A 27,793-nucleotide genomic window follows, 5' to 3' on the forward strand; every position below is an offset into this window, starting at 1 on the left:
CCCTTTTATTTTCCCCCTTCTCTTCTTTTTAATGTGTACTTAAGTTATTTGTTCCCGAAACAAGTACTGAGACTCAAGCTTTGTAAGCATTTAAAACAAAAACAGTTACCATACCAAAGCACAGCATACAGTGTAAGTTTCAGCTGTAATTTCTCAGCTTTTCCTTTAAATAGAGCTAGATTATGGTGGACTGCGCAGAACTCTTCCAGTCTCCTCCCCTGCCAGCACACGGATCACGGAGAAGGTACGCGGATGCGGAACAATCCCTGCTGGAGCTGCAGCCGGAAGAGTTTGCAGTTGGCGATCCGCAGCGCTGCGCAGCCGGTCCGGCGCAGGTCCGAGGGGAACAGCGGCTTAGTGCGCTGCCAGGTGCCCGTGCTTCTCTTAAATTCCCTAACATAGTCATAGTTTGTACCTGAGTTAACAAAAAAAAAAAGAGATGGAATGCTTGAAACTCACTGCAGCTACCACCTTTAACCTTTAGTGAGGCAAATGTGTGAATGAGAGCATGCGCAGGAACACAAATCGGAAATTGTTATCAAAAAGGAACGACTGTGACATTTCTGATCCACTTAAACCCACCACGTCTGGGATTTTGCTTCTTGTATTTTGGAGAAATTCCTGCTACACACTCGTGTAAGTACACATGGCCACAAAAGTCTTCCAAATCTCTTTTACAGAGCGTGGCCAGATGCTGACAGCTGAGAACTGACTATGATAGCACACATCTATTTGGTTGGGATCAAGAACCAAGAGCCACTATCACATCCCTGTTAGCTACTGGACAATGCCCCTAGAATGCAGAATTGCCTGTTTCCCACTGCAAAGACAGGAGCTACAACCTCAGGTACTACCAGGTCTTCTTACATTTAGATAAAAGCAGTAACACACTCTTAGTCCTGACCTCTTGTGGTCTTCAAACTAATCAACCAAATCAACCCAATGCTCATAGTCCTGAACTTGTTACTGAAGAGTCCAAAACCAGCCTGTGTTTCTGTACGTCCAGCATAATCCCTCTGACCCACAGTGACAGAACAGTGTCCCAGAATCTTATTCTTAAAATGTTCAGTCTCATTAGTGCCAAATATTCCAAAGACTGGAAGAAAATAATCATCCAGAAGTTTTTAGCTCCGGTTCTGACCTGTATCGAGATCTCCAATCACGTATATGCTGGCTCCGATGGGCACAGCTCCATACACAAAAGAAGAACTAGTTGGGATACATAGGTTCTGGTCATTTAGATAAATCCACCTGTAAAAATAACAATTAAAAAACAGGATTTGATTTTTATTGGGCACATTAAAAAAAAAAAAATCCAGATTTTTTTTTTTTGCAACTGTAATCTTTGACTCAAAAGCAGAGTGTACATATTAATTTGTTGTGTGAAGAGAACACTGTCTAGTTTGGGACAGTCCTGGCTTCTCCCAGCCAGGAAAAGCAGCTTGTGCTGCTGTATCCTGAAGCTGCTTAATTTCAGAATTGCTCCACTCATCTGTGTAATCTACCTATAATAAATTCTTCTTGCAGCCACCCAGTGTGACCTTCTGGAAGAGAGCAGGCATGTAAGAGAGCCAACAACAGCTATGCCAGTCAATTTTCCCTGCAGAGAAAATTTTAGGCAGTTTTGTCTTAAAATTAGTCTTTAAATTGTCTTTAAAACAAACACATTAAGTTTTAATGATCCATAGTAGGGGAAATAACAAATTGCTATAGCAGAACTTTGAAACTAAGCAGTGTCTCCCCCATATAATTCTTTAACTTCTTTAATTGTGCTTTATCAGGGACATGAAATCCCTGCCTGCTATGAAGAATGCAGCACATGGCAATGCTTAACTTCAAACAAGGGATAGAAGACTGGAAATCAAAGTGGTAAAGGAATTTGGAAAAGAAGAGAAATGTCCTTTATCTGGAATAAAGATATCCACAGACATTCCCAATCACATATCAGGCTCTTTTCAATCCCTTTCCAGCTCCTACAGTAATCTTACAATTCCCCTGTGTTCATGGTAAGCACAGTCTCATTTCAACACTACATCAGCCAGATCTTTCCAACAAGTGAAAAGCAGTTTTCTGTGATGAAGCCTTTGGAAAGCAGGTAAGTATGTACTCCTCATCCACGTGGGATGCTAGTTTACAGAGGTCCCATTGCCAAGAGTTGTCAGCATCCTCTCTGCGGTCCTGAAACAAATTCCTACAAAATGCTGCTGCACCTTTGCAGATGCTGTCACAGTTACACAGTACAGCCCCTGAGATGTACAAATCAAGGCCATTTTAGGGGACTGCTCCTACACTTTTTATTAAATAATTTACAGCGTACATGAAGGTCTAAGAAACCTTTGAAAATCACCCCATGGCCATACCAGGTTAATTTGAAGGAAAAAGGTAGAAAATGCCTTTCCAGATACTGCTGATCTTTGAAAATTCTGCATCATCTGAAATCCTGATTCAGAAGTAAACCACTCTTCTGGCACTGAAGGAGATGCTGCTCCTTATCAATTATCTTGGAGACAGAAATCAATTTTTAAAGGGCAAATGAAAGGATTAGCTGTCCATTATTTTGTCTGTGCCATACACTGAGGGATTAATGTTCTGCAGAAAGCAAGGAAATGGTTTGTAGCTGTCACAGAGGAGGACAGATGAACTAAGGAGAGAAAAGAAGTTCTCGACACTGATTCAGAAACTCTCACAGATCAAAACATCTTGCACCATATTTCATTAGCTTCCTTTCCTTACTGTAGGAGGAGGGCACAGTATTTTCACTACTTTTTAGCAGCAAGTGACCTAGAATTCTGAAAACGGATAAGTGGCAAAGAAATGCAGAAGGAAGACTGGATTATTTTTTTTTTAAATTATAGGACCAGGTTAAGGAAGGGAAAAATCTCAAATCAGGAGTTTATCTGCATTAGATACTCTGGGTTTTGGAGTTTAAATAAGAAAACCTAAACCCATGGGGTGAGACCCAAGCATTTTCCTGCTATGCATCACCAAAGGACAATATTAAAGCATCTGCAGTTGCTTGTGAAAATTCATCCTCAGGCTTTCTCAACGTGCGTACTTTAAAAAACAGTCACCACTTTTCAGGAACACTCACAGCAGCTTTAGCAGTTAAAACTAGGAAGGAACAAAGACAGGAAGGGCAAGGGGTCACATTTCATCAGAATTTGACTAAGCTCCAGCTTAATGTGGGTTGTGCCTGCTGTTTGAACAGTATGGAAAAAACACCATGACCAAAAATTCAGAATCTTCAGCAATCTGAAAACAGTCCTTGGAACATAACTCTTGCGTACTTCCCTGGGATGGCTCCACTCAAACTGAGTCCAAGAGGAGCAGGGGGAAGGCAAGTCCTGCTGCAACCATGGGCAGAAGTGATCGCTCCAAAACCAGAGCAGGCTTCCACCCAGTATAAAAAAGAAGGGGAGGAATCCTGATTTTTTTCAGTCTTAAAGTGAGACAAACAAAATGATCCATCCACACTGCTGTAATTAATGAGTAGGATGGTAACTGCTTTATTTCCAAGTGGGAAGTAAATAAAGATGTGATACAGAACCAACATATTCCAGACACGTCACCTCAAGCTCACCCCAGCTGGGAAAGGAAGCCTGGAAATGAATGAAAATCCATGTTCCTCTCATCTGACAGTGCTACTAGTCAGTCAGTGTTCTCATTACATTTGCATAAGCACTTGCTTTTAATGAAATTCCTGCACACTGAATGGAAGAATCTTGCTAATTACACACACTATGTTACAAGACTTAGTTCACTACCTATATCCTGCTGAAAGCTCTTCCTTATTTTTATGATGTTCCAATAGCAAAAATAACATTGTAAAGGATATTTTACCAAAGTACTGCTTCTGAAAATTATCTCTCACTTTTATCCCCCTTAAATACCTGCAAATTTTCATAAGGATTTTTTGAATCATAAGAAAGAAGCAATCCTACCCCACTTACAGACCACCAGGGAAAGGAGGCAGTGGCTATACTCAAGGACAGAGCACCACCAGCAGATCTTGCAAAGAATCCTAAAGTCAGTTTGGGCTCTGTTAAGTATTTCCAACCATCCACATTGAGAAGAAAAAACCTGACTGTGTACAGACATCATCCAATTCTCCACACACCTACGTGGTGCCAAAAGGTATATTGCAAATTATTAACTCTTGTAGAAGGAAAGTCTGACCCACCAAGGTCTTGAGCATGTATTTAAGACTTCCTGCTTTTTATGGAGTAGACCAACATTGGATCACTGAGTGAAGGATTCACATTCCCATCTTCCACTTTCACATTTATTAAATCTGTTTTTAACTTGATCGATATTTAAAAAACAGGATACAACGCACACAAAGCTCAATCTACAGCCTTTGGAAAAAAAATCTACATCCTGCAAAAACCCTGCAGTCTGATGTACAGCATTTTCTATCTTTGGGTTCACTTAAATTCACTCATGCACATGACTCTAAAGACAGGCTGACAAAACATTTATTAATTGAAAAATCTCAGTTACAGCAGCACCTCAAGTATGAAAATTATTTTCTACATCACCCTGTTCACATTTCATGTGAACTACTGCTACTATTCTGTCTCACTTCATTTATTTTATTACTTGTTTATACAGCACAGTTTAACAGGAGTCTCAGTGTTTATTTTTTTGCTAGTGTGAAGATCTGAGCACATCCCCAGTCTTTGAAAAGCTGCATCATGGTTAAAAATAACAATTTTGAAAGACTGTGCACTCTGAGTTATTTTGGAGTAAGTTACTGTCAAAGTAAACAATATTAAACAAGTCCAGTCCTTTAATCCAATTCAAGCCAGAATTATGGCAGCTCACATGAATTAATATGTTTACATACTGGTGTAAGTACATCCTTAGACATTCACACTGGAGTAAAACCTGTAACTCAGACACTCACTCTCTGGGTGCCTGGGATGATGCTCGACCCTGTGCTCTGGCAGTGAGGCCTGAGGCACACATGGAAATTTGTGCAGATGACACAGGTGTGCACTGCTGCACGTACCCCATAACCAACACCGTCCCATGGCTGAACTCACAGTACACAGAGTTCTCTCTGTCCACAGAGAAAATGGACATAATGGAGTTCTGCACTTACTTAAAAACAGCTGGAAAAGCCCACAGCTCATTACAAATTATGCAATATTGGCATGTAACTATTAAAAAAATCGCTGTGAATTTTGGTTTGAGACTGCTAGAAATGATGCTCTGTGCTCCAACCCACTGCTCTAAACCATTTTGCAAATATATTCCTCCTCTCCACAAATCTCTCAGCCCAACACTTTTAGACTTCTGCCAATGATATACACATCCATTGTTGATGTGATATTTCAGCTTTGACAGTGCCAGTATTTCCCTTCACTGCAACTACAAAAAGTGTGTGTGCAGTGGTATCTGAGGGTACAGATATCCCTCATGACTGACTTTTTGAAGTTGTTGGTTTGAGGGGAGCTAATCACCCTTTATTTGCTTCAGAAACTTGCTGAGGAAATAAATGCACTTTTCAATTATAAATTGATCACCTCATAGCAACTGCACAATGTTTAAGATGAAGAATCTGTCTCTGTATGTCCATCCCAGTAACTGTCACTAAGGAGCTGATAGAGAGAGATTGTCCACCTGTGATAACCTCTATGGCATCACTAATGCCTTATTCTTGAGTAAATTATGCACAACTGAGCAAGTGGAACTGCTAAACTAATCAAACACACAAGTACTAAGTAGTTACAGTACTTAGCATAAGGTTTTCACAGACTTTAAAAAAAGCATATTATTTATTTTGAGTGAAGTATGGAAGCTTAAAGCAATTTCGATTTTTTTCTGCTATTTCTCAATCAGCCCATGAAATAATACCCTCACATTTTCCAGAGGGTCAATCTGCTTTCACTTGGTATTCATTTGGTATTTATTTATAAAAGAGCATTTTAATGAAATTATTACAATTTCCCAGATTCAATCTTACTTCAAAGAAGAATACTGGACAATGAAATACTCTGTCTCAGTATTGGGCAAGCAGAAATATTTGCTAACTGCATTTTGAAGAGAAGTCCCTCTATGGCTATTTTCTCTCTTTTCCATGTAGGTACAACTGCTCAGGTGCCACAGTCACTGCCACAAACCCCCAAGAAGGAGCCACCCCACACAGATCTCTGAGGGTACCAAAACTGGGGATAACTGATGGACCCTGGAGCTGAGTGCTGGAACATGTAACAGGGACACTGCACCCTCTTCTGGCTACAGCACCCTGGGCTGAGCTGGGGCCTTCCAAACCCCAGGAGCACCATCTCCAGGCAGCAGCTGCCACCATCCCAGCGACCCCTGATCCCCAGTCTCCACAGGAACACCCACAACCTGTGCCCTGTCTGATCAGCAGGTTCACGCTGAGTTAAATTTCTAAGCTCAGACTGGGCAGTGGCAGAGCAGAAAGGCAAAGTCTGATATCTCAGCTGCCCTCCCCACGTACCTCCTCCAACAGCTCCAGACAAAGTCACCTCTGCTGCCTCCCCTGCCCTGTGCCAGCACAGCCCTTACACCACACACCCCACACTCAGAGCAACTGGGGCAGCTGGAGTTCTATCACTATTCCACTTGAATCCTGAAACGCCTCGGGGATGCCACCAAGCAAAGACACAAATCCATCACACTGTGGCAGGTGTGGGTGCTGCAGTCAGCAGGTGGCACCACGGACCCACCTGCAGCACCCAGGCTGGGGCCTTCCCAGCTTCCCAAACTCCACTTTGTGGAAGCTCAACCTGCATCAACCAGTGAAACGGGTTTGCAGTCACTGCTGAGAAATCATGAGCTAGAACCTTCTGAAGAACTGAATCAGGCTGGAAATATTTCAAGTAAATCAGCTAAAAATAGCAAGTAAGAGAGAGGGGAGCACTTCTTTCCACAGTTCTTTCCCTTTCAAAGACCTCTTGCAAAACATTAATGAACTTCTACCATTTCCCCAGCCTCCAGAAGGCTCGAAAACACTAAGGGAGCATCAGCAGCAACAGCCTCTCTGATCTGTCTGCTTCCTATAACCAATTTAAAGGACATTTTTCTTCAGCTTCATTTGATTATAGCTAGTTTAGACACCACTTTGAACAACACAGAAGACTTCTTCATACAGAAATTAAAGTCTCTTTACAGCCCTAACTTGCAAGGAAATTATATAATGAATTTACATCTACTGTTCTATTTTTGTGTCCTTTTATACAGGTCACTGTCATAAATCAGTCTTGATCTTCTAATAAAGACATGCTAATCTCCTTCACTTGTCAACAAGCCTTGAAACATCTGACCACAAAGTCTTTTTAAAATTTAATTTATGAAAGAAGAATAGTTCAATTTACAGTTTTATGCAAGAAAAAAGTCACTGGAGGAACCAAAGCTTGCCAGTTATGACTGGAGAAGAAGGTGACTAAACAAAAAATTCAGTGTAAGGTAACATTTTGAATGGTTACCACATTTAGTAAAGTGGATTCCACAACCAGAGCCAAGAGATAACAAATGAAGTAATCGGAAGCAAATTCAAAACAAACAGAAGGAGATCAGCCATGCAGTGTGGTGAGGTGGCTGTGGGATACAGAGCATCCATAGTGTCTTTCCTATGGCAAAAGCCTACGTGGGTGCCATCAGCTATAAATGCTTGGAACAGAAATGCATGAAATTTCTCATCTCTGGTTTAGGAATTCCCTAAGCTGCAAATCTTTGGAGATAGGATTGGATCATGAAGAAATATCCCTGTACATACATACATTCCCCCATAGAACCATGGAATCATTTAGGCTGGAAAAGACCCGTAATGAGCACTCAACATGGAGCCTTGGGCACGAGTAGGGGTGGGGGCAGCAGTATCCTGCACTTGGGGAAATTGCAGAGTGCAGGGGAAGAACCACAACTCCCTGTGTGACCAAGGTGCTTCTCCTGTCCAGGGACACTCAGACCCACACAGCAGCCCCAGGGCTTTAGGCTTGGCATGTTAGAGGGAGAAGTGGAGTGGATGGACCTTCAGTAACAGCCATACTGGGTCACAAAAAGTGAAATGAGCAAGAGATACATGGCACAGACCTCACAGGCTCTGGAGTGCAGGAACGAGGGGCGAGGGAACAGGCAGATGACTGGATGGCAAGTTATTTTCTATGTTTAGAGCTGCAGCCAGTTACCTTTTAAACTCATCATGATAAAATTCAGATTTGCACGTCACCATCTCACTGGCTTGGCTGTCGTCACGACTCCTGACCCCACCAAATACATAAAGCTCGGAGGCAACTCCACAGGCCACTGCCCCAAATCTGAAAATCCAAATGAGGAAAAAATATTAATGCAAGTATCAAAACCCTTTTGCATACCCTTCTGAACTTTCTTTGCCTTTTATTCATTTATTTATACACACAGATGCCTTAAATATTCAACAAGACGAGATGAGTCGTGGATATGAACTGTAAGCACCTAAAGAAAGAAAAAACCAGTAAAAATACTTATCTCTAAAAAATATTTTGAAGCTCCAATTGTAATATAATTTCTAGTTTTCATTTTGCATCAGGAAACTATTGCTTGTAACATCAGGTCTGTATTTCTACAAAATTTGTATTTGTTGCTTGGATGCTTATCTTTACTCAGCCACATGTTAACTACAGGCCACCATGACTCAGAAAGACCTGGTGAGATTCATAGGCCATCTTCACAGATCCAACAGAAAAAGGACACTTTCCTCTCATCAGAGGGTTGGAAAAGCAATCTAGTTCCCCCCTTCCATTTTCCCTCACCTCCTCTCTTTGAGAGGACAGATTGCTGTCCACTGCTGAGTCCTGGGGTCGTAACACTCCACAGATTCAAAGAGTTTTCCATAGGAGCCTCCACCCATTGCATAGATTTTCTTCTTCATAGCTGCATAGCAGCCAATCTTATGGAAAAAAAGAAAAATATATCTAAAATGACACAGAAATGCACAGCATTGAGAGCTCAAAGCTGTCTATACACACCCGCAGAGGCATTTGGGTTGCCTGTACTACAGGTCAAACAATGCCAGGCATAAAAATGTTTAGCCACAGTTTTGTTTTAGTGTATAAATAGAGAAGCTGCTCACTCTCATTTAATTTTGAGACTATTTACTACAGCTTCTACTTGAAGCAAAAGGTTAAAGTATATATTTTTATATATATATATACATACATATATGTGCATTGACTGTTTAACAAGAAGTAACACAACAATATAGGATGTGGTTTTTACCTTTCTAACCATGGTCAAGTCTGGCTGCTTGGTCCAGGTCCGGTTATAAATATCATAGCTCTCCATAGAGATCAGCTCCCTTTCACCATCCTCACCTCCCAGAATATACAGAATCCCATCAATCTCTACCACACCAAAATTATGTCGTGCCTAAGGGATATCAATAAAGTCAGCAGTGAAAAACATAACTGCCATTGTGAATAAATGAATACAATCTTATTTTTCAAAATATCTGTCTGCAAAGTGCTATTGGTATTATGCCTGGCTTTTGTTTTGTTTTGTTTTTTTTTTAATGGTGAAGTCCTAAACACCAGCACAAGATTATTAATTTAATCAACTAAACAAAACAAAGGGTACTAAAAGGAGGGGAAAAAAAAAAAAAAAAAAAAAAAAAAAAAAAAAAAAAAAAAAAAAAAAAAAAAGCAGCAGAGCAGCAGAAGCCAAAGAGACCACACAGAAATCTAAGAACAGAGCTTGGCCATATTTCAGTTCCCATAGTGGTGGTCTCCACAGTGAAGCTATTGCTTTCAGGTCTCTATAGCAGCAAAGCCTGGACCCATTCTCTGTGCAAAGGCAGCTCTCCTGTTTTGTATGTATGAGCCCAGCTACCCCTCAATCTCACAGCAAACATATCACAAGCAGGAAACATAATGCATCATAACTAAAATTGAAGCCAAACCGATATGCCTTTGTCAACCAGAGATTGCAAAGAGGAAAATCCTGTGGTTAAACAACTTCTTAATAAACACCCTGTGCTGATTTACAAAGATAAAAACACAGGTGTATTAAGGATATATGTTTACAAATAACAAACTGTTACTTTTTGATGGAATGTAATTATGAAGAAGGAAGCATTAACTCAAACCAAACCTAAATATGTCTGTGCAAGCCAAGTTCTGTATGTTGGCCAGTCCTCTGTCCATCTTTTCTGCACAGTCCGATCTCTTTGTCCATCTCAGAGGTCTCTTGTTTTAGAAGGCCAGTATACGCAGAACATTAAGTATACTATAGGACTGATTCATTATGAAATTCCTGAAATTTTGTAGTTCATCTTACAGTTAGCTCTTCACCAATTGTTTAGTTTTTCCAGATCCAGCAGTCAGCATCAGACCACAAGAACAACAGGATATAAACAGAAGTCAGTCTGTAGCATGATTTTGAATGTGTAAGATGCAAGCGACTGGAGATTCAGAATAAAATTTTGCAGAAGAAAAGGAACATTTTGCCAAAGTAAAAACTTAAATCCCAACAGTTAGATAGAGATCTTGCCTCATGCATTGGTGGTAAGGAACTCCATGAATTGGTGTCTGGATCATATTTCTCTCCAGAGCTTAGCGTTCCCTTGTTTTCATCCTGACCACCAAGCACAAATAAAAATCCTTCTGTAAAACAAAATGTAAAATGATCTTAAGAACAGGACTCTCAAGAAGAGGATTCACACCTGCACACTCAGCAAAACAATGTGACTGGTGAGCTGTATTCTGGAATTCACCAAGAGATTCAGATCAGTCACTTCTCTGGACTGGAGAAGGTAAAGCACATACTTACATCTGACTCAAGTTATCCCTGCAGATACCCTTCAACATATTCAGTGATGCAGCAACTAGAATTTACTTAAAACATGAAATACTCCTGGAGAGACAGATGTAGCAGATTCCCACAAGATGTTGCAGGAATAGTGATTTTAAGACACTCAGATGACAGGGATTTTCACAGAATCAAGTACAGTTTTGGGCAGACAAAGGGGAAGCATGAAATAACCCCAGTGCCGTCAGTCTTGAAGAAAATATATTATTATGAGCTGTATCTCAGATTTTGAGGCACTGGCAAGTTTTCATAACATTGACTTTACAAAGACAAAGTTCCCCTTTACCTGCTGACAATACTCCATGATTGATCCTTGGAATACTCATAGGAGCAAGTTCAATCCAGAGCTGTCTATTGGGATCATAAAGAGGACACATACACCGCATCACTGAGGTTGGTTTCCGTGATCTGAACACAGGGTGGGGAGGGAACAAACAAAAACAGAAAGACAAAGACAGAGTTTTACAAGTTCACTGTTAACACCTCGTATTCAAAGCTTGCTCATTCTTGCTTTCATGTATATTCTTCACGGGGCATTCCCCCGGTAAGGAGACGGCCCCCAAACCACACACATACATTGAGTTTGTACAGACTTTGAGACATAAAAGCTGATTCACTTCATTCCTACTGTATCTGCCTGTAACCTTGTTTATGAACTCTGAACAAGCTAAGAAGAACTGATAGAGAGTATTAGTAATGTCTGAGTAAAGTGATTCACAAACTGACATGCAAAATGTTATCTGAGTGGTTTACTACACTTCTATTAAGAACTGACATCTACATGCTAAATTTATTTAAACAGGAGAGAACCCTCCCATCTGCTGCAGGGGGTACTCAAGAAAAGAAAGGGATTATTGTTTAGAACAGGAATTTTCCCCTTATCTCAGATGCACCAATAATAACTTCTTTTTTGGAACCACAGTTATTATAAACAGAACAGTTTAAAGCACACATTCATTGCTTCTAGGTTTTGTTACAGATGCCTTTCAGATCATCAGAAAGGTGTTTCTCCAATGTTCTGTGTTTAAGTCTATTCAGTTTAAAAAAAAACAACGAACAGTTACTGAACAAACAACCCTACTCTAAGTTAATTATGCGTTGAATGTCAGAAACAAAATAACTGTTTTTTGCTGAATCATTCCCAAAGGTATTTTAGGTGTGTCTGACCAACCTAAAACAAACTCAAATGACAGAGTGATAAGCAATAGGTGCACATACTCTGTTCACACTGTGTTTTCAGACTGCCATGAGTGCTGGCCCTGGGACCAGTGATGCCACTGCACACTTACACTCGCTCTTCCCCCCCAACAGTCACGATGCACTCGGAGTAGCCCCGGGGCTTGAAGGAGGCCAGCATGGCCTCTCCCTGCTGCGGGGGTGTCAGGGGGATGTTGTTGCACTCCTTGACGATCTCGCGGACCAGCGGCTCGCTCATCATCTGCTCGCGCAGATACGCCGCATCCAGGCCCGACACCCACACTGCCGACATGACATCCTTCATGTGGACCTGGGGGAGGCAGCAGTGACACAAAATCACCCTCAGCACTGAAGCACTCGGACATGCAGATGCTTCTGTGTGTAGCAAATACTTGAGAGTTTTGGTACTGGCAAGTAATGAACTATACAACACAGTGTTAGTAAGAGAATGCATCAAGTCCTCCAAGTTTCCCTGTAAACGTGCTACTTGCTTTCTCACCACATAAACCAGAATGTATAATCAAATGTCAAAATGGTGCTTTTTTTCTTAATGCCCATTAAATAATAAAGTCAGCAGATGATATATATCATCAACACAGCTTTCACTCTTTTACCACAATCCCATAGTCTGCATTTCAGGCAAAACTCAATGAATTCTGTAAGTGAAAGATTAGTCCTGAAAGCAACAGATCTATTTCAAGTTCCCACTGATTAGAATAAACACTGCGATCTGCACCACGTTCAAAATACAAACATTCAGATGTCCTGACCTTTCTGGATTCTGAATCATGAGAAATCCACCTTATCACCGCTTCAAAGACGTATCTTTCGTTTCCAACATTGAGCTTTTCCATCGACAGCACTTCTTTCAGTTTTTGAGGAGTCAGTTCCAAGAATTCCTCTGTGCTGCTGACATCTCGAAAGTGAGTTTCCAGATACTCTGAGGCAAGGTAGTGAACATGATGCAAACAATAGTGCAGTGCAAAGTCCCGAATACCAATACAGTTCTCAGCAGCTATGCAACCTTCTAAAAACTCACAGCAGAGAGTTTTTAAGTCTGTAAGCAGCAGGAGATCAGCTGCCTGTACCACATCTTGGATAGTTTCTTCATTTAGCCTGATCTGCAAGAATTAATTTAGAAGTTATAGCTACTATCACTCATTTGTTCCATGACATGCCCGCACTCATTACACTCATTCTCAGTGGCTGAAAAATGGACTATTACTGCCCATGTAAAAATTAGGAGAAACTGATATGACTGCTAACCATTTATTAATTAACACAGGGATGGAAAGGCATTTGCTTGACAGAAGGTGAGGAGCAGAAATTTTGCTGCTGAAGTAACCAACCATAAAATTGCTCATCTCATCCAGGAACCTAAAATGAGTTTTGCTGTAATAAATAAATAATTTTTTAAAACACACATGCAGGAATGAATTTCAAGCCATATCTGCCTTTTCTTTTTCTGCTGAAAGTTAAACTTGTTCAGCAATCTCAATCTGGTTCCAAATAAACCGGACACACCAACTTTAATTCCTGCTAAGGCTCCTAGCAGGCAGATCTGACAAGAGGCCAGAGAGGTGGGCACAAGGGGCAGGGAGGGAGAGTGCCTGGTGTACTGTAAGGCTCAGTGATGGGGTCTCCATCTCTGTGGCTACCAAACCAGTCCTCTGTCACAGCTGACAAACACTGCCTACTTTAAAGCAGGTTACTGAAGGCAGCCACCAATTTTAATACAAGTATTTGACATTGAGTCTAAATTTTAAAGTCCTCCCCTGCTGCGCAAGAAGAGCAGAGACAACTCCTGCAGAGCTTACTGCCTCTACTTCACATTCACAGCCCCACTCTGCAGAAGTTTTATCACAAAGCTTTAAACACCTTTCAGGATAGCATTGTTAAAACCCAAGTTATTTTGCCAAATAGTCCAATTGAGATTTATGGGTTTTTTTAATACCATACCTGCCCACTGAAGATGTAATCTAGTATCTCTTTCATGATATCAACAGATATCCCTTCGAGTTCAATCTTGTATGTTGAGCCATCATCCTTTGGAGGATTGTAATTCAATTTTGTTCTAAGAGAAGAGAAAATAAAGTGATGAAAGTTCAAAATCTGGGCATTGCTTGCTCTGTTTCTGAAGAAATAAACACTAGCTATGGATCATTGAGCTACAACAGAGATTTTAAAACCTTCCAATGTGATGGGAAAACTGTCTCTTGAATTAGTAGGTATGGCCTCTGATACTGCTCATCACATTTCCAAAGTGAACAAATATGTCAGCCTTGCAAACTACCCAGGCCATCAAAGAGCCAAAGTATTTTTTATCCCAGCTCATTCATCACAAGCATTCAAAAACTTCACTCAGCCCTTCCAACAGAACAGCAGCTCTGCTGACAGATGAAATACAAGAATTTGCTTTGATGAAGGTGGAAAAAAACCCAAAGCAAATCAAAACCAAAATTTTTTTTTACCAAGAAAGAAATAATTAGAGTTAAGCAGATCAGAATATTCACTGGCAGCACAAACATTTGGATTGCATTACCATTTTGCATAGCTTGTGACATTATCAGCCTAGTGCTATGCCTGGCTGTAACCAAGCCATGCACTTACAGTTGCAGGAAACAGCCCATGTGCTGCTCAGACAAGCTTTAAATTCTCATCTACATCAGTGGACACTTCAGTTATGAGCAATTTCTTTAAACATATCAGGAGCACTGTGATGTGCCTGTGAATAGAATGATAGGGGCTAGGGGAAAAGGTGAGGAAATAAGAGCACAGCAGACACTTTGCTTTCCACAGTGTTTGCTGTCAGTGCAAACACTTCCTCCAGGAACAACTGTGCTGCTCAAGTTGAACACAACTTTAAGTGTTCAAAAGGGAGCAGCACCCATCAGTCTGGTGCAAATGGTCATGAGAGCTAATAAAAGATAATTTTAAACATATTTTCCCACATTTTGGTCAATGAAGAATACATTACATAAAGGCAGGAAAGTTTATTTTACTACCTCTCTGTATATATAGTGACCTACATCTATACCACAGTGCACTAAAATAAAAGCTTTTAAAACTTTTAAACATTCATTTGAATATATCCTCAGATAGAATCAGTTTCTTAATGTGAAAAGCTGTGGCTTTGCTAAGCTGAAAGTGTCCAGTCTGTCACAGCTTCCTGCTATCCACACTCATGCTAAGCAAATACATAAATAGGTCTTAGCTAAGGGCAGATTCTGCCTCACTTACTCATATCGGAATAAATTAGTTTCTCACAAAATAAGCTGTAACTCACATCAAATAAAACCTTAGCCTGTAAGGAGCTATTTTTAAGTGTGAATAAGGGCAGTAATTTTAGTCCTTTAGTTCATCATACTTGTGGTCTTGTCTTCACATCCCTTTTCTACTCTGCAGAACACCCAGACACAGCAGTGCTCAGGTGCCCATGTACCACTGCACCAGGGCTGCAGCTGCTTCACCCTCTCTGTACAGCACCTGGCACGAGTTACAATACAAATAACAACAACAGTGTGGCATGGATTAGGAAATTGTTTATTTCCTAACACTTGGAAGTAGATTAGGAAAATTATGTGACTCCCATTAAGGCGCATGCTGCAATAGCAGGCACTGATTTACAGCTTGACAGCTGAAAACTCCTAACCCAAATGTACATTTCCAGCAGAATGTACAATGTGTACCTCAACTCCAGCCATCCTTGCCCATGTGCAACGTGCATTTTTCATGTCTACAAGCTCCAAACGAGCCACAGAGCATACACACACAGGGCAACGTGCCTTTTCAATTCTAACAGAGCAAAGGCTTCTTTACACGTATTTCCAAATCTATCCAAAACTATCTCCATGTACGCTCGATTTCCTGGTTTCTTGGTTTGTAACAAAAGGTGCTTCTTATTTTCTGGGATGAAACTGTTTTCTTTTAACTTAACATAAAATGTATCAAGGATCACAGTGTCTGGCTTCCTTCAGCAGAAAAGACAGTCAATTGTGTGATCCCTGGGGTAGCTGTTATGATCAAATACACAGCAGTATCTACACAGAACGTGGGGAGTCCAACACATTGTGGGGCTTAAAACAGGTCCAAGGCAGATAATAAGCGTGTTGATGCCAGCACTAATGGGGAGATTAGGGAAAGGACTTGTGCCATTTATCATTAACTTTCATCTTAGCATCACCTGTACACACCCAAGCTAAATCACCTTATTGCGTGGACTTTACATTGACGCCTCTTGGTAACAAGAAAGTGTTGTTCAGAGTTTTTGGGTCTTATCAGGCTACATGTTCTAATTACTGTGTACTTTTTCAGGCATCAACAGTTGGTACTCTGAAAAGAAATGACCTAGCCCCTGATGCAAGGCTGAAACACAAAGTCAAAGCAGAAAAATAACCTTGAGAACAAATCAAATGATTTCAAAATTATAGACACTTGTATGTAGGCAAACATTCACCTTATGCAAATGATTCTCAGTTCAGATTAAGTTTTGTTCTTATCATCTGTCATGGGAAGCAATAGTGATCCATCTGCCACATGATTTTAATTTGTTGGTTAATAAAATACAAGGTTATTTATTTCAGTACAAGTACTTCTGAGCTATGCCAAGAGAGCCATTCCCAAAGGCAGCTGGAGGCACTCCTTGTCACTCACGTCAAAAGTGCAGGACAGCTACTGGCTGTTGGGAGGATAGGAGGAAAAATATGATGCAAGGACATCTTATAACCGGGTTTGGGGCTGGAAAAGTTTAAAAAAAAAAATTGTGAGTCTAAATGGAACAAAAGCTGAAGGAGGAGAGAAAAGTACGAGGTGTGGAAGTGGAGGGCATTGAGCCATGTCTCCTCTTGCATCACCCAGTACCAGCTGTGACCTGCACCCACACCTCGCCAGCAAACTGAGGCCTGGGCATCCCTGTCATTACACACAGAGACAGAATGAGAAAGTTTCCAAACACGTTTGTTCCCAGTTCAGAAAGACAATGGGCATCACATGGAGAAATACTTAACCCTTGCCCTCTATCAAACATCACTTTAGAAAATAAGTTACCAGCTATGCTTAAGCAGAGGCTTTCCAATCTATCAGCATCGTAGAAGAAGGATGCCTTCCTTCTGCCACGCTCCTCCTCAGGGTGATTTATTCAGCCTGTGATTTGTGTGGCTCAGAGCTGGAAGCAGCAACCAGCAACCCAAGGTGCAGAGATGTGCCAGCTGCAGCACAGCTGCTTCTAAAACAGGCATGTGACAGCTTCCTACTGTGGACAACATTTCTAATTACTTTAAAAACACTCCAAGTTGCCAAACCACAGCAGAAAAGGCTGCCTCAGTCTTCCTTAATTCAGATGGAAGACCAGAACGTCAAGATCTAGAAGGAAATAACCCTCCCAGCCAACCAAAACCCCCATGAGCTGGGAGCAGAGCACAGCCGAGACAGAGCTGGAAGAAACAAAACAAGGCAACTTCTTCATCCTGTTTTCTCACGTAATTTAATTTTGAGCAACTTGACTCCATACACATTTTAAAACAATATTTTCCGTTTTTTAATTAAGATCAACATTGTAAGTTGAAATGGCTTCCAGTAATATAAATTGTTCCATAAATCCTCAACATCCACCCCAACATCTTGTGCCTTGTTAGGAGGAAAACTGCTGGCACACACAACACCTTGAGCCAGTGGCATAAGAACAAATGGGTTGATGTTGTGTTTTGATGTTGTCTGTGCGACAAATTTAGAATCTGCTGTTCCACATCACTTAAGGAATACAATCCTAATGAGTCATCTCAAATGCTCTTCATAAGGCAGAATGAGGATAAAAATTCCAGTACCTTGTCTGTATATGTAAGCAGTATAAGCAAGGTGAATCCTCAAAATGAAAACAGGGGCTCAAGAACTGATATTGATACTGCAAGGAATGACAATTTACATCAAATGACATAAAACAGATTCAAATAATTTTAAAAAATCCCTGAGCAAAAAGAAAACCAACAGGTAAATTAAGACTGTCCACAGTTTTTGTTAAAATTAAGATGGATCTTCCAAATATTGTCATTTTAAAAGAGCAAAACAAATCAAGACACAACCCAACTTCCAACCTTACAGTCAATCCCCATGAAAGCACTGTTGTGGGACAGTTAAGATTTATAAGAAGCAGATTGAAAAAAAAATCCATGTGTCAAAAACTTGGTTTTCTTACATTTTACAATTTAAAGTTTACAGGAGGGAAATAACCACTTTTAAAAACTCAACTAGACAAAACAACAAACAAAATGAAAATTCAAATTAAGAACTTGACCACCACCAACACCACTTGCTTTCCTGAGTCAAAATTTTGTGGGAATATTTTCATCTTTGAGGTCTCTGCCTTATTTGTAAACTATTAAGAAAAGAGAACTGATGTGTTTTTACAACGGTCACATAAGTTATAAAGAGAACAGGAGCACAACTCTTGGAAAGCTTTAATCCTTAGAGTGCTGGTGGTACCCAAACAAGTAAAGAAAACACCTGTCTGCAAAGACTGTGCCTACAAGAATGCTCCAGACCACATTCACCACAAACAGGTTGTTGATATTTACAGTGAACAGCCATCAAAAAATCTGGGAAACAAGAGACAGATGCTTTGGGTTTGATGCTCTGCAACACACAATTTTTACCTGCTCTCACGTCACCGCGGTGCAAACGCAGTTCGCTGACCTACTTACACTGCAGGGTGTCAGGAACCAGACTGCAGGAGACAAGAGGGAGACACTTGTCTTTTGGAAAGGAGCTGTCTTCCCAAATTAACCATAAGGGCTGGTCTACACCTGCTTTGCCAGTATTGCCACACTAGCAAACTTTAATACTCAAGTAGTAAAGTCATCCTTCCAAACCAAAGGGCAATAAAATTGGGGTTTGATGATATATCCTTTACCTGCACCAGTGTTTTGGCCTTCTCCAGAGAGCATCAGCATTTTAAAATGAAGTTGGACCTCCAACAAATGTTTCCAGCAAAGACATGCACCAAACCTAAAACACGCTCACAAGGATGACTCAGTCCCAAAAATGGCAAGTGAGTACTTGGAGATTTTACACCACTAAGGAGAAAACAAAAAAATCTGCTTTTGATGCAAACATAAGGTCAATTTAGTCTCCTGGTCTGAGTTTCCTTATGTAGATTTGAGTGCTTTCCAAGCTTTCCATGGTGAATCTAATTAAGTCCTACTTAGGACTGACCATTTTAATGGTGAAGTTTTTCATTTGTCTGCCTTTATCCCTGCAACATTTTCTCCCATAAAGGCTGGTCTTTCTACGTGCAAAAAAACCCCTTAATAATCACATTATTAAACAGGTCAGACATAAAAACATGATGCAGCAGTTCACTCCACCCACCGCCATCCTCCAAAAAGATATTTTACAACCAAATCAGAAGGTTTCCTTTGAGGTCGCACCCTGGCCTTTAGCACCACACATAAAAGCCAGTCTTCACCACACCCTGCAAAGGGTGCCAGCTCTCAGAGGATTTTGGCTATGCCTCTCCTTGTCTCCTTGTGTCTCTCTCCTTAAGATTATCTGTAACTCCAACTTCAGATCTCAAGGCAAAGAAGTCCATCTAACAGCTCAGCACAAAAACTTGCAGAAGTTGCTTTGCTTGCTTTAAGACAAACAAAAACTATGACATATAACTTTTTTCAACTATTGAAAAGTTTAAGTCAGGCAAAAATGTGGTTTCCCCCCCTTCCATAAGAAAGGGAACAAGACAATTCCCTCAGCAGCATCAGCACAGGGAACATGTACAGGGCTCGTGGGCTTTGCTCAATGAAGAGCTTGTTTACCATGAAAATCTGAAATTACCCTGATTACACTGAGCTCATCCAGAGCCAGATTGTAATCTAAATTGGAAATCTACCCTCAGCCAGAGTGTCTTGCCTAAACATGTGTGTTAGCCCTAAGTAGACAGAACACACACTCAATAAACTATGCCCAAGGATGGACCCTGAGAGTTCTCAGCAGCACCAAGGACCTGATGTTTCATTTCACTTTGGGTTTCTTTAGCCAGCATGGAAAACAACCAAGCAACTGCAGCAGCTGAGCTTGCAAACAAGTTGAACACAAGCAATGCAGACGAGCTGCTGGATACCTGTGGTTCGTGCACCTCGTGCATGGCATGAAGCACAGCTCAGGCTCATCTGTGATGGGGTGGAGTGGCCCTGGTTCAGCAGCTGCCTGTTCATCTGTCATGGACCTTCCTGTGATAGAAACACCTGCCACTGGATTTGGAAAGGTGGTACAGGTGGTTGGCTTTTTTTTTCTGCTTCACTTGACACTCGAGTCCTCTCACTGAACTGATGATTCCCAGCAGTGTTACACTTTTTAGGTAGCAGTTTGGAACTAGGACTTGCTCAGAAACACAAGGAAAGTTATTTTTGAAATAGAGTTATAGCCAAGAAATGAAGAGTGTCTTACTTGAAACGTTGTCGTGGTTCTAGCGCCACTGGCTTAGGAACTCATCCTTCAACTCCATTTCAACCTTCTACATATGTCTTCTTTCAAATTAACTCTGCTTTTAAACTTGTTTAAAAATGCTTTTTTAGAAGAAGCAAGTACAGTGCCATATCTGTGCTGCTAACTTTGCTGTTAATATATTTAAGAAATGCAATGCTGTGTAGCATGTGTCTAATAACCCAAATATTCCTGTAACTCACTAATATTATTATTTAAAAAACACCAATAGATCTGCTGGGAAAACTTGGATTAACCAGGTTTTTATACCTCACTTATCCTTACAGCACATGGGAGGAAAAAGCAACAGAGTCAAAGAAAGATTTTCGTAATTGCTGGTATCTAGGAAGTCAAATGGACAAAATTATAAGTTTGTGAGTAGTGTTGTGGAACAGCTGGAAGATGTTTGGAATCCAGCTGAGGGAAGCACTGGAATTCTGGTGCCCGGAGCTGGAAAACACAGATCTGCAAGACTTTCACAGAAAGCAATGACACAGCCAAGAGGAAAAAGGAACCAGGAACATGGATTTCATCAGCACAGGAGTCTCCAACACAGAGCATTCACCACGTCCATAAACAAGACCTGCACCAGGCAGCCCACATCATCCAGGGGATGTAGACCAACGTGCCTGAGGACATAAACCAGCCACTAACCACGTGGTATTAAGGACATACTTCCTTGACAGGGTCGAGGGATTTCAGAGCTGTGCACAAGCAGTGATTTGTTTTGGTTTTTTGGATGTATTAAGCCATGGCAAAGATAAAATATCAGAGGCAGAGACACTAGTGGAGACTCCCCTGTGCATAGGTAGCACTACACTGGTACTCAGCACCAGAACAGAGAGAAACCTCTGTACAATATTCAGAATAAGAGTCTGAACAGAGAGTGAAGAAACAAATCCTTTCAAACTATTAGTTACCGTTCATATTTGTCAGTCCACACCAGAGAGAAGTACCTTTAGTAAGTGCAGCCAAGGCCAACACAAACAAAACAGGTTCAAAGAATTAAAAAAAAAAATCACCGAAAAAACCAAAACACAAATAAAGAATTTCAGCCTCATCAGCTCCAGACACATCAGCAACTTCAGAGCAGCCCTGTTCCAGCCACAAAACACATTCTAAATCAAACAAAAAAGAAAAAACAAATTAATAAAAAATGTTCTTTTAATAATAAAAGTTTTGCCAAACAAGGCAATTAACACAAGTGTAAAGGCAATCTACAGGGTATAAATTACCCAGACATCCCAAGCAGCCCCATCCTGCCACACCTTCCATCCCAACTCGCCTCTTACGTCAGGCACGCAGATGAGCTGCGCGTCTCCAGATACAAAGAAAGGACAAGAAATTTCATCTCTAGTTCTCCTGGGTAAACAAGATGCTCTGATTCCCAGTTCTCCCTTTGCCTGACGTGTAGCAGCAGCGCAACTGTATTTTTTTTACTATTTTGGGCTGGGTAAGAGCCTTATGGCTTCTTCCCTTCAGGCAATCTCTAGGGGCTTGTTGGAGCAGGAATATAATTAACAACTCCTCATTCAAGGCTGGTATAGTGACTTCTAAATCCCTTTTTAAACCATAAACTTTTAACATACCTATATCACTGTTGCCCCTCACCTGCTTATCCAAACATAACATGGCACTTCTGAGTTATGCCAAGCAGAGAGCTTCTGGCCAAGGCAAGTATTTTGATTTATTGCCTCTCAAAGTTACAGAGACTTTACAACTCAGCTACCACTAAAAACATAATAGGTAGCATTTCAATTTATTTTTTTAAAAATCACAACGAAAACAAAACTATGCCTAATTTAAAAAACAGCTTATAAAGTCTGGAAGCAAATTCTGGCTTGATCTGTTCCCGACTTCCTACTGCCAGGGCAGCCTCCAAAGCTCCCAGGAGACTGCCAGAAACAAACTTCTAAAAAGAAACCTTGGAGACAACAATGGCTTTAGAACCGTCCTTGACAAAGCAGTTACCACAACACTACCCTGCACACCCAGTGAACAGGGAACAAGCCCTGGCACAAGCACAGCATGATTTGGGTAAACCAGAGCTTGGGAGCACAGGTTCCTGACAACCAAACAGCTCCCAGTTCCAGCTGCCATTTGTGTTCCTGACTTCAGTACTCATCCCAAATCGAAGAAAAGTTTTAAAACACTACAAAAAATCTCCATAAATGTAAAAAACCAAATAGGTACCAGGAAATAAGCAGCAGAAGCTACTGGCATGTGTTGGCTCCTACTTGACCTTGCTCTACAATATTCATTGTCCAACAGGTGTAACAAGAAGTGCCCAGTCACACCTCCAGGGTGCACCTCCAGGGACATCCCATCCCACCTCCCACACCAGCACTCACGGATGCTCCCAGCCACACTCGCACAGGGACAGTGTCCCAGCAGGCTCCCCTTGTGACAACTGCAAATGCTCCAAGTGCCAGCACACAGAGGAAAGGGCAGGAGTTCCGTGGTGGGGGGCACGTCCTGCCACATCTCCATGGAAATCTATTTCAGCATTGGCTGCGGCTGTGCAGGGTCTTACAAGGTCTGCAGTGTTTTAGGGATGTCAAAAGGTTGAACAGGACAGGTGAGAAGATGCAAATGCTGTCAGGTTATTTCTGACCATTTACAAGCAGTACAGCTACTTATAAGCACATAAAAATAAAGTGAACCTAACCTTACATTTGCATTTTTGTTTAGTTATATTATGCTTATCTGAGAAAAGATTTAAATATGATTACTGGTCCATTACTGAGTTTGAAAAGCCTTGGGGAACAGTATAGAACACATACAGCCATCTGTAATCTGCTCAAGCAGATGCGTGAAAACCAAAGACAAAACTTGCTGAGGTAACAAAAATGTCTTAATTCAATTTGTAATGCAGCAGCACAATCCCTGCATAACAACATTAAATTTGTCTAAGAATATGGGCTTAAATATCCTCTTTGTTCAGGTAGCTCCCACAAGCTCCCTGTGATCCAGGCAAGCAGGCAGTAAGTGAGCAAAATATAAAGAGTTGCAAGTTTCAGCTGGCCAGGAACGACTCATGCCAGGCAGTGACAGATCTGTTCGGATGGGAACATCTGCTGCTACTGCTGAGGATACCAGGAATGCTTGGACTCAATCTATCCTATAAAAGGTTGGTGGATCTATGCCACAACTCAGGCCAGACTTACCAGTGCAAGCATGGTCTGTTCTGGTAAAAGCCCTCTTACACCACCGTAAGTTACACCAGGCTCTCAAACTAAATAAATTAAACCAGGGCAATGGATCTACATTAAGGCAATTACCAGGATGAAGAGTGCTACAAAAAAAAAGTGCAGGTTTCTGGCTGATTTGTTACAGAAGAGAAAACCAAGAGCTAACCTGGCTCGAATAGAACGTCTCTGGGAGGCACAGCAATATCACCTTGAGCCAAACCACACTTTGTCCTGTGGCGTTTTCTTCCTGAGGAACCCTCCTTTTCTCAGGCTCAGGAACATACCACAAGATGTTAGAGATATGCAGGGAGACTTCTGTGCTTTGTAAATGGCAGGATTTGCTCCAGGGGCACACAGAGGGATTAGATAAACCTGTACATATAAGGGAATTCTGTAGGAATTCACACAACCACCTCAGACCTCACTACCCTGAGAGAGCTACAAACCACTTGGCATTAAGCGGTTGAGGCAAGACCTCAGGAACCAAACTACCACAAAAATTAAGTCTTACTGGTCCCATAGACTGAAAATTTGAAAATGAAACAGGCCTTTATTATTTTTCTGTACTTGCAGAAGCCACCCCATGGATCAGACAGGCAGGTGAGACCCATGACACCAATATAATTTCCATGCCTTCTGTGCCCCTTCATGTCTTTTGTCCTCTCCCCACTGAAGCTGCTATCTTTGAGCTGCATGGATAATCCAGTTGCCAAATAACTAGTGGGAAAACACATCACTATAATTTACAAGTGTCCTACTCATACCCAGTCAGCCAAACAGCTTCCATGCAAAACTAAAAAACAGGTAACGCTCCTCTCTCTGTGGCTGCACAAATCCTTCAGCACACACAGACTCTGCTCACACCCAACCACCCCCTCACAAAGTCCATGCCTACTTATTTTCCTACTCACACCCTAAACTAGGCATTCATGCAAACCCTACACTTTCTGAACTCGCCCACCAACTTGCCCACAGCCACAGCACATAATGACACAGCCAGACACTGAAAATACCACATCAACTCATACTTCCATTGCCTCACTTCAAGTTTCACGTAAGTTTATTTTTATTCCAAGTTTTACCTCTGAAATTACGTAATGGATTTTTCTGAGCTTTATATCGGAATTTTTCAAATGAGAGCAACCTGAATCAATTGGCATTTGGAGACTCCAACAGCCTGTGGCACCAGAGCTTTGGAATCAGCTGCCCTTAAAATACAGGGGCAGGAAATTCTTGTGTCTCCTGTACAGAGGCCTAAACTGATTTTCTTTGAAAAACCAACACTCAAAATAAATGGGACTTGCACAGACTAGGTACAAGGAGGAGATTAATTTCATATCCAAAAAGAGCCACTGAGACATTACCCTTGCCTGGAAACACAGTGCTCCAACATTGGCAACCTACCTCACCAATTCTACCCAATGTGAAGACCAGCTGACCTAAGAGAGAGATCCAAGAGTGATAAAAAGAAGAGAGACAGGCAGCAAATAAAAACTAGGCTCTGCAAAGGTAGGTAACAAAAATGTGTTTCCTAATGTGCCATAGAAGAACTAGGTATATGTATTTTTGGTTCTTTTACATCTTGAAAGCCTGAGGAGGAGACATGAGTAAGCTTTAAAAAAAAGAAAAAAAACAACAAAAAAACAACCCCCCACTTAATCATAGTTATATATTAATGCATGTAACCTACTTTCACACATAGTTAATGAGTTCCTTCATGAGATTTAAACCTGAACAATTTTGAGTTTAAAAAAACCACAACTCTAATGACTACAAGTTTTGTTGCTAATGTAGTTGTGTCTGGAGCTCTCATTCCTCACACACACTTAACCCATCTTTCCCCAGTACATTTTTCAGAGATTAACAAAATGCAATACATAAAGATGAAATTCTGTGAAAAAGGCACTTCTCCATAGGATAATTTACAGTACCTTTTACTTAAGCATTTTTTTCACAGTAAAAAATTGACATTTCCTGTAAATTCACCCTGCTGTAACAGTAGAACAGCAGTTTTTCCAAGGACATGACCTCTCACCACCTACAGCAACTCTTCTGAAACTTAATGTCAGGCATATGGTCATCTAAAATATGATGGCAAATGACCTAAAAATCATTCAGGCATATTGAAGAGTATGAATCAATGGCCCATTTCTATTTCACATCTTTGATTTCTTTGACCACAGTCTTCCAAACCTGCTTCTCAAGACAAGCAGTGACAAAAAATTGTTAGTAGTACATAGGCTCCACCATGTCTTTTTTGCCACTTCTTGGTGATCTTCCTTCTCTGTGTATTTTATTTCATTTTATACCTCAGCTCTGCTAGCTCAATCAGTGCAGACAACTGTTTCTTTAAGTCTGTGCACGATCATTGCCATTTAAAAGTTATTCACAGCCTCATATTCTATTTATTTTTAGCTTATTTTTGTACTTGAGAATGCTGAAGTTGTACTGCAATGGTCACCAAAACACCATATTGCCTAAAAGCAGATGCTATGACACTGCAGAAGGTTATGTTTTTTTCAGACTGTAGCATAAAGAATCCCCATCCTCACCTACCATAAATATGCAAATTTTATGACAACTTCACAGGAAGCAGCAGCTGGAAGAAATGTACAAACAGTACAGATTTATGATAATCTTGTGTTTAAATGGTGCTGAAGGTCTGCTCCTACTTTACACATGAAGACAAAACAAATGTCTTTATTACCTGCAAATGAGTGGACTTAAAAACCCTTTGAAATTAACCACTCGTACATTTTGTTTACGCACTCTGACATGCAGATAGGTACCATAACATCTCGTGGAGGGTATATTCTTTTCACCTGATGTCACTGGACTTGTCAGCACTGAGTGTGATGGGGTTCAAACTGGTGTCAGCAGGACTTTCCACGACCTGGGTTTCCCTGCACACACAGCCCAGGAGCAGCTGTTTGCCAGTCAGAAACCATGACTGTGCTAATGCAGCTCATCCTCCCCAGCACTCGCTGTCAAGTGGCACAGTTCTGACTGCACATGCTGGTGACACCCCTGCCAAGAGCTGCCAGTGATCCTGGCACGGTCAGGCTTTGTCCCTCTGGCAATTTCCAAGTGATGTTCTTAGATGTTGTGGTGGCACAAGCAATGGGGAGACAAACCTGTATTTTTATTTTTAATTTAGAAGCCGATGTACTTCAGAACCCATGACCACCACCTGGAGCCCTGTCTTGCTAAAAGACACTAAGGAAGAAAAAAATGATGCTGAAGTGCTGACTCGGTGCGGCCGAGGGACACACAAAGCCCAGCACCTCACAATGCCCCTGGGACGCTGCCCCTCGGCCGGACACCTCCCTCACGATCCTCACAGTTCATTCTTTAGGGGTTACTTGGTCACACCAGGCCCTTGGCAACAATAAAGTTGTTGGGGGGATTTTTCCCATGGTGACACAGGCTCTCAGAGCTGGGAAAAGCAGCGGTGTGATGCGGAGAACACGACGGGTCCTGCGGAGGGGCCCGGCGGCACCGGCCGGAGGCAGGGAAGCAGGAAAGCAGGGAAGCAGGGAAGGAGGTGGCCCAGCCGCTGCTCCCACAGAATCACAGAATAGCTGGGGTTGGAAGGGACCTCTGGGGATCATCCAGTCCAGCCCTTCTGCCAAGGCAGGGTCACCTGGAGCAGGTGACACAGGAACGCGTCCAGTTTGGCTTTGAATGTCCGGAGCGGGAGATTCCACACCCTCCCTGGGCGCTCGGGCCAGCTCCGGTCCGAGGCGCACCCGGGGTCCGCAGACCCGCCCCGCCGGCCTTCCCTGATTCCTTCATTCTCACACGCCGCGGATCCCGCTCCTTACATAACCCCGGCCCCCTCCCCGAAGCGCGGCCCCTCCGAGCGGCCGGCCGGGGGCTGCGGGCCCGGCCGTACCTGATGTAGGGGCTGGCGGCCGCCAGGATGTTCTTCTGCACCGGGATCTCCTCGCCCTCCAGCACCAGGTGCGCGTCGCAGAACCGCGTCTCTTCCCGGAACGAGCTGAGCGCCCGCAGCAGCCGCGCCGGGTGCTGCGGGTCCGACACGGCGCTCGGGCCCGACATGGTGCTGCTGCTGCCGCCGCCGAGCCGGGCCGGGCCGGGCCGGCTCAGTCCCTGCC

The 27,793-nt window shown here is 41.9% G+C and overlaps 1 protein-coding gene across 1 annotated transcript; it reads right to left on the reverse strand.

Moving 5' to 3' along the window:
• Window positions 1-218: 218 nt before the first annotated feature.
• Window positions 219-27,793, reverse strand: GAN (gigaxonin). Its single transcript, XM_069026538.1, has 11 exons — window positions 27,571-27,793; window positions 13,972-14,086; window positions 12,783-13,133; window positions 12,105-12,322; window positions 11,102-11,223; window positions 10,498-10,610; window positions 9,229-9,378; window positions 8,763-8,899; window positions 8,160-8,288; window positions 1,142-1,251; window positions 219-415 (listed from the first exon to the last, which is right to left on the reverse strand). The coding sequence occupies exons 1-11, from the start codon at window positions 27,735-27,737 to the stop codon at window positions 234-236; spliced, it is 1,794 nt and encodes a 597-aa protein (XP_068882639.1). The 5' UTR covers window positions 27,738-27,793; the 3' UTR covers window positions 219-233.

The sequence above is a fragment of the Aphelocoma coerulescens genome, chromosome 11 (genome assembly GCF_041296385.1).
Source record: "Aphelocoma coerulescens isolate FSJ_1873_10779 chromosome 11, UR_Acoe_1.0, whole genome shotgun sequence".
Classification (NCBI taxonomy): Eukaryota; Metazoa; Chordata; class Aves; order Passeriformes; family Corvidae; genus Aphelocoma; species Aphelocoma coerulescens.

Coding starts and splice junctions, on each gene's coding strand:
- GAN (XM_069026538.1), bottom strand. CDS start 27,737: ATGTCGGGCCCGAGCGCCGTGTCGGACCCGCAGCACCCGGCGCGGCTG. Junction 12,323..12,782: donor ATGATTCAGAATCCAGAAAG/GTCAGGACATCT, acceptor TGCCTCCCCCAG/GTCCACATGAAGGATGTCAT. Junction 9,379..10,497: donor CCTTACCACCAATGCATGAG/GCAAGATCTCTA, acceptor GATATCCCTTAG/GCACGACATAATTTTGGTGT.